The sequence below is a fragment of the Dipodomys merriami genome, unplaced genomic scaffold (genome assembly GCF_024711535.1).
Source record: "Dipodomys merriami isolate MVZ:Mamm:240054 unplaced genomic scaffold, mDipMer1.0.p SCAF_39, whole genome shotgun sequence".
In the NCBI taxonomy this organism is placed as follows: Eukaryota; Metazoa; Chordata; class Mammalia; order Rodentia; family Heteromyidae; genus Dipodomys; species Dipodomys merriami.
The window spans coordinates 4,711,140-4,717,346 of NW_027205492.1; the positions used below are offsets into that span (position 1 = coordinate 4,711,140).

General features: G+C 53.5%; 2 protein-coding genes across 2 annotated transcripts in view; both read left to right on the forward strand.

The window, feature by feature from the left end:
• The window catches only part of Sys1 (SYS1 golgi trafficking protein), a 26,969-nt gene extending 23,869 nt beyond the window's left edge, over nt 1-3,100 (forward strand). The window contains exon 4 of the mRNA XM_069989848.1: nt 3,013-3,100. Coding sequence (XP_069845949.1) covers nt 3,013-3,019 — 7 coding nt within the window. The 3' untranslated portion in view covers nt 3,020-3,100. The remainder of the gene's footprint in view (nt 1-3,012) is intronic.
• Nucleotides 1,207-5,743, forward strand: Dbndd2 (dysbindin domain containing 2). Its single transcript, XM_069989845.1, is given in 5 exon segments — nt 1,207-1,317; nt 1,320-1,491; nt 3,013-3,159; nt 3,352-3,489; nt 5,078-5,743. Coding segments are annotated over 5 exon segments (777 nt in total). The 3' UTR covers nt 5,287-5,743.
• The last annotated feature ends 464 nt before the right edge of the window (nt 5,744-6,207 follow it).

Sequence of the window (6,207 nt, forward strand, 5' to 3'; positions counted from 1 at the left end):
GGTCTGGACAATGCCTGTTCTTAACCCTTCATGCACTGGTTCACACAAACCAGTTTCCACAGTTGTAAACCAGTGGGAAAGCTACTTGTTCTTTTTATCTCATAGGCTTGCTTTGAATCCCAGTAATACAAGAGTTAATGACTTACTTATTTGTGCTGTTCTGAGAAGAAAACCTGGGCGTGACAGGACTTTTCACTCTTCTAGCCATCTTTTTGCACATGTGCGCCCCTCCCTCCCCCGTTGAACTAATTTCTTCAAGATTCCAGCTGTTCAAACACGAGCACCTGGATTTTGTTCTTGACAGTGGAGGGGATTACAACAGACTGGTGCTCTAAACGGGCCAAGCTTGTAGGTGGGCCTGAGCGAGTACAGGAAAACCAGACAATGGGACCCTAAGCCAGAGAGGATGGTGAAAGGGAGAGGAATAGTGGGGTCGGAAAGACGCTTAGGAAAGAATCCACAGGAAGAGGTGTATTTTAATGTGGGCGGCAAGGGAGAGGGAGGTACCAGGGATGACTCCTCGCTAGCGAGTTCCCGTCTGGTTCAGAGGATGTTTGTTGAACAAATCATTCAGTGATCGAGCGCTTCTGCATTCTGCACGGACATCCCTGTCCTCCCTCCCCCCACTCCCGCTGGCCGGTCCCAAGGCCCACGGAGCTCAGGAGACACGGGAGGGGCCGGGGGGGAGAAGAGACTGGCACACTGAGCACTTCTGGCACTGGGCTGGGCGGTGGTGCGAAGGGGGCAGTTTCCGCCGCGCCCCTGCACCCCGCCGGGCTGGACGTCCAGCATCCCTCTTAGCGGGAGGGAGGCGCTGGCTCCTCGCCGGCGTCCGGGGGCGCGGCGCGGCGGCTCGCCCCCGCCAGCCCGGGCCCGCCCGGCCCCCCACCCATTGCTCGCTCGGTTGGGCGGCGGCTGTGTCGAGTCCCGGAGCCGGGAGTCGGGGTCTGGCGGGTGAGTTCCAGGGTCAGCGCCCTGCCTGGCCGGGTGGCAGCGGGTCGGCCCCGGCTCCGGCAGGTTCCCCGGCGCCTTCGCCTGGTGGAGCCGAGCGCGCGAGAGCGGGGCAAGTGCGGCGAGGTGGCGGGCGGGGCGCGGCGCTCCGGCGTCGGGGCGCAGCAAGTGTGCGGGGGCCGAGCGGGGCGGGGGCGCCGCCAAGGCACCGCCGCGGGCGCCGAGGCAGGGGGCGGCGGGGCGCAGCGCGGAAGGATGCGGGCGGGCAACTTTTTGCCTGCCCTGCAAGTCCAAGTAGTCGCGCTCCCGGGGGCCGCCTGCCGCCGCCGCCGCTGAGCGAGGGCCGGGCGCCGGTGCCCGCCGCCGGGCGAGGGCCCCTCCCCCACTTCCGCCGCCCGCCTCCTCCGCGCTCCCGGCTCCCAGGGCCGCGGGTCCCCGGGGGACCCGGAGGCGCAGCCCCACCCCGGCCGGCGCGCCCGCTCCCACGCCCCCGCCGCCCCGCCGGAGCGGACAGACTGAGTCAGCGGGGCCGAGCTGCAGGTAGGGCCCGGCGGCGGGCGCAGGTGCCGCGGAGGGGCCGGTGGAACGGGGTGGGGGGTCCCCCTCACTCTCGCCGGCGCGGCGCGTCCCTTTTTTGGGAATTCGTGCCTCTCGCTACTCGGGGCGGGTGGGGCTGGGCGAGGGAGTTCCCCATTTCTCCAGCTCCGGCCCCTAAATCTCTGTGTCGCCCCAGCACCTATGGTCGCGTAAACAATCCTGGGCTCCTGCCTTTGGCCCCGCGCCCCCACCCCCACCCCCGGCGCAGCCCCTTCCATCTCGTGCGACCGGTGGGCTGCCGGGGAGGGGAGAAGCGAGGGGGGTCCCGGAGCCCTTCCCCCCTCCCCCCAAGCTCTGGAGCTCCCCCCCTCCCTGCTCCTAGACGCAGACGGCCCCAGGGCCCTGGGTATTTTTAGCGTGACCTGGGCGGCAGCTCTAAACCTTTCCCTGGAGTCAGCGTCAGCGCCTCCCATCTCCGGGGCCAGCCCTGCCAGACTCCCCACACTTCCTCGGCCCTGCTGGGCCCTCGAGTTGGGTCCCCCAGAAGCTGACCCAGCGCCTGTGAAGCAGGTCAGGGTTGCTGTGTATCAGGTGGCTGAGGATGATAATCTGGTCCTTACCCCCAGTGATGGGCTCCGAGCCGAGTGCCAGGAGCGAACCAGTGGATGGCAGTATATGCACAGGGCCTAGGCTGGCCCAGAATTCTGGTGTTCTAGAAAGCTCTCAGCTTTCTAGGGGCTCAAGAGGCTTGGACTGGATTAGAACCAGGGCCCATCCCTCCAAGTGCTCCTCACTGACGAGCAGGGAACTAAGACAGATGTGTCAGAGGAAAGGACAAATAGGTGTTGAGAAGGGATGAACGATCCTTCCCTGAACAGCTCACCTTGATGAGTTCTATCTTGCATTTCAGGCAGATAGGAAAATTATGCCATTTCAAATGGGAGACTGAGGCCAGAAACATGATTTCCTTAGTGCTAGCCAAGTCTGGAAGTCAGGTCTGTGACTTCAGAGCAAGGGTTTGGGGGTGATGGGAATAGTGGTGATGGGGTACATGTATACAGAAAAAGAGGGCAAAGGATGTGAAGGAAACAGTTGCAGCACGGAGAGGAACAGGAGACTCTACCCCACCATCTCTGTATTCTTCCCTGGCCTCCTGAGAGAAGCTGAGTCCATTAAGTAAAACAGGACCAGCTCCTCTGACCCTCTCGGAAGGGCATGGTACTGACAGCCATTGGCTGCCATCGCTGAACACAGAGGATTTTTTCCCTGTGCCTGGAACCAGCATCCCCTTTGTGGAGCTAGGGCAGGCCCTGCCTCTGCATGACACTTGAAATTTGTTTTAGAGCATTGTTTTAGGGCTTTGTTTTAGAGAAGAGAAAAAAAACAGCTAAGGCCAGAGGTGTCCAGGCTGGAAGCAGAGGTTTCAACATTGGGATGCTGGCTGCAGTGGGGCTCCCGAAGCCCAGGCCTCCCTGGTCTCTCTCCTCTTCACAATTGTACTTGCCTTGCTCCTTTACCCTCCAGGGGCTGATATGGATCCAAATCCTCGGGCAGCCCTGGAGCGCCAGCAGCTCCGCCTTCGAGAACGGCAGAAATTCTTCGAGGACATTTTACAGCCAGAGACAGAATTTGTCTTCCCACTGTCCCACCTGCATCTTGAGTCACAAAGACGTAAGTTTCAAGTCCTTAAGAGTGAAATCAGGTTAGGATAGAGAGGATGCTTTGTGGGTCTTGAATCTCGCAGACCGCCCCTCCCCTTGTTTTCTTGGCCTAGTCGGCTTCTAACTTGGGATCTGACAAGTAACTGATTATCCCATCAGCCCAGCCTGGGTGCTCCTGACTTACCTCCTTCTTCATCCACAGCCCCCATAGGTAGTATCTCATCCATGGAAGTGAACGTGGACACATTGGAGCAAGTAGAACTTATTGATCTTGGGGATCAGGATGGAGCAGATGTGTTCTTGCCCTGTGAAGATCCTCCACCAACCCCCCAGACATCAGGTATGTCCCTCTGCTTTGGGGACAGGGGCACCAGTGAGCCAGAGCTCACTGGAGTTCTGAAATGAGGCCAACAGGCTGGGCTGGGGAAGAATAAATACACAGAGGAACTGGAAGTGGGTATTTCTGTCAGCAAAAGAGCTGCCTGTTCTGGTTTTAGGGAAGTTAATTCTAAGGGGAACTGGATTACAAATCCCCAATCCAAAACTCTAGGAATGACTAAACTCCTTATCATTTTAAATTTTATATTTGTGAAAGTAATGTAAAATACAGTGTTTCCATTAGACAACTTGAGTACTTTTAGTTACCATAATATTTACTGATCAATATTTATTATGTTCCTAGTACTGTACTAAGGTAATTTACATCTATTTTTTTTAGTGGACTTAACAATGTCTTTTCCATTTATTTATACACACACACACAATGTGTATGTATGCACACACATTCTGGAGCTTGAACTAAGGGCATGGGTGCTGTCCCTGAGCTCTTGTGCTCAAGGCTAGTGTTTACCACTTGAGCTATACCTCCACTTCCAGCTTTTTTGGTAGCTAATTGGAGATAATCTCATGGACTTTCTTGCCTGAGCTGTCTTCAAACCATGATCCTCAGATTTCAGTCTACTGAGTAGCTAGTATTTCAGGCATGAGCCACCAGTGCAAGGCTCCTTTCCTTTAATTTTATAAAGAAGGAAGTTAGGGGATGTAGCTCAGTGTGCATGCTTGCTTAGCACACATAAGGCTGAGTTTGGTCACAGTACTGTAAAACACACACACACACACACACGAAGGAAATTCATCTCAGAGTTCAACTACAGAGCCAGAAACTGGAAAAGTTATCTGACTACAAAGTCCATATGCTTAACTTCTAAGGCAGCTAATCTTTTATTTACAAGTGCTACTGAACCAGGTGTGGTGGCACGTAACCATGATGCCTAGACTGGGGACTCTGGAGAACCTTGAATTTGAAGCCATCCTGAACTACAGAGCAAGAAGAAAGACCCTGTTTCAGAAAAACAATACTGGGCAAAGTCCAGCTGAAACTACATTGGGGTTTAAACTCAGGCCTTGTACTCTTAGTCAGCTTATTGCTTAACAGCTGGCACCACTTGAGCCACATCTCTGCCACTTGAGCCATACCTGTAGTTCAGCATTTTGCTGGCTACTTTGAGATGGGACTCACATGATTTTTCTGCCTGAGCTGACATTGAACCGTGATCTTCCAGGTCTCAGGCTCCTCAGAAGCTAAGATTACTGGCAAAATTACTGTTTATTGATGGCCTACTATGCTGGCCATTACATACACATTCTTATATTTTATCCCTTCCTTAACAGGAAGAGCAGAGTTCTTGAGAGGGAAAATGACTTGCCTAGAGCTTCTGAGCAGGTGATGTAGATAGAACTCAAACTCTTACCTGGATGACCTGACTCCAAAGCTGAAGCACGTGTTCAGGAGGAGCTGGGAGTCAACAAAGCAATTCTGGACAAGTACCTGCCTTCCTCTTCCTTTCAGTTTCTCTGCCAGATAATCTCTTTAAAGAGTCCTACAAAGCCTTATATTGTACCCTTGACTCACTTTTCTCTCTGTGCAGGAGCGGGTGACCATGCAGAGGAGCTGAGCCTACCAGTGCCCACGCCAGACAGGACCGCATCCCGGACCTCCTCCTTGTCCTCTGACTCCTCCACCAACCTGCGCAGTCCAAATCCTAGTGACGGTGGAGCAGATACACCCTTGGCACAGTCCGATGAGGAGGAAGAGGACAGAAGTGATGGAGGGGCAGAGACCAGAACCCGCAGCTAGCAGTGGGTCCCTCCTGCAGACGGACACAGCTGGCTGTTCTCCATGTGAGACCCGAGGCCAGCCAGAGCACTCTGAGAGAAGACCACACACTAGCAGTTGGCACTGGGAAAGGAGAATGGGGGGATATTGTATCTTTCTGGGAATTAACCTCCTTCTGCTTTATTGCTAACCTTTTCTTGCAGCAACCCTCCCACCAGTTTTGGTTTATTCCTGAGGTAGGACTTGCAACTGAGTAGATGGAAGATGAGATAGGACAAGATGCACTTCTCTTCTTAGCACTCCTCCCTCCTCCAAACTGTCTTGTAGTCTTCCAGTAGCGTTTCCTCAACCAGTGTCTCTCAGTGGACAGGAACTTAGCACTCTAAATGAGGTGTGTGCTACTCCAGCTCTCCTGCCTCCTTGTTTTTTTTGACAGGGCACGGTATAAATAATAAATAATAATATACCAACCATTCCATCTCCTTCACATTTCAATAGTTATCAAACCCTGTATATGTCCTTAGCTTTCTAACCAGTACGGTATCCCTAATTGCTCATTTGTTTTGGTAAGAAATATTTATTGGTAAGGAATATTTATTGAATACTAGTGCTGGGCACTAGGTTGGAATATAGTTCTGAGCAAGGGCAAGCAGTGTCCCTGAGCTCATGGATTTTACTATCTATGAGAGAAAAGCAAGTAAATACCACAGTTCCCAGTATAATAAGTACTATAATGAGGTATTACTTTGGCACCAGGAACTAGGGGCATCTTTTGCTAACTTACATGGTAATTGAAGAGCTGATTTCTAAGCAGAGATCTAAAGGATGATTATGGGTTTCCAGGCCAAGCAGCAGGGAAAGGGGCACCATCCAGGCAGGAGCAGTTTGTGAAGACTGGATGGAAAGAATAAGAACTGAAGAGCATTCTATTTGGTTAAGTTG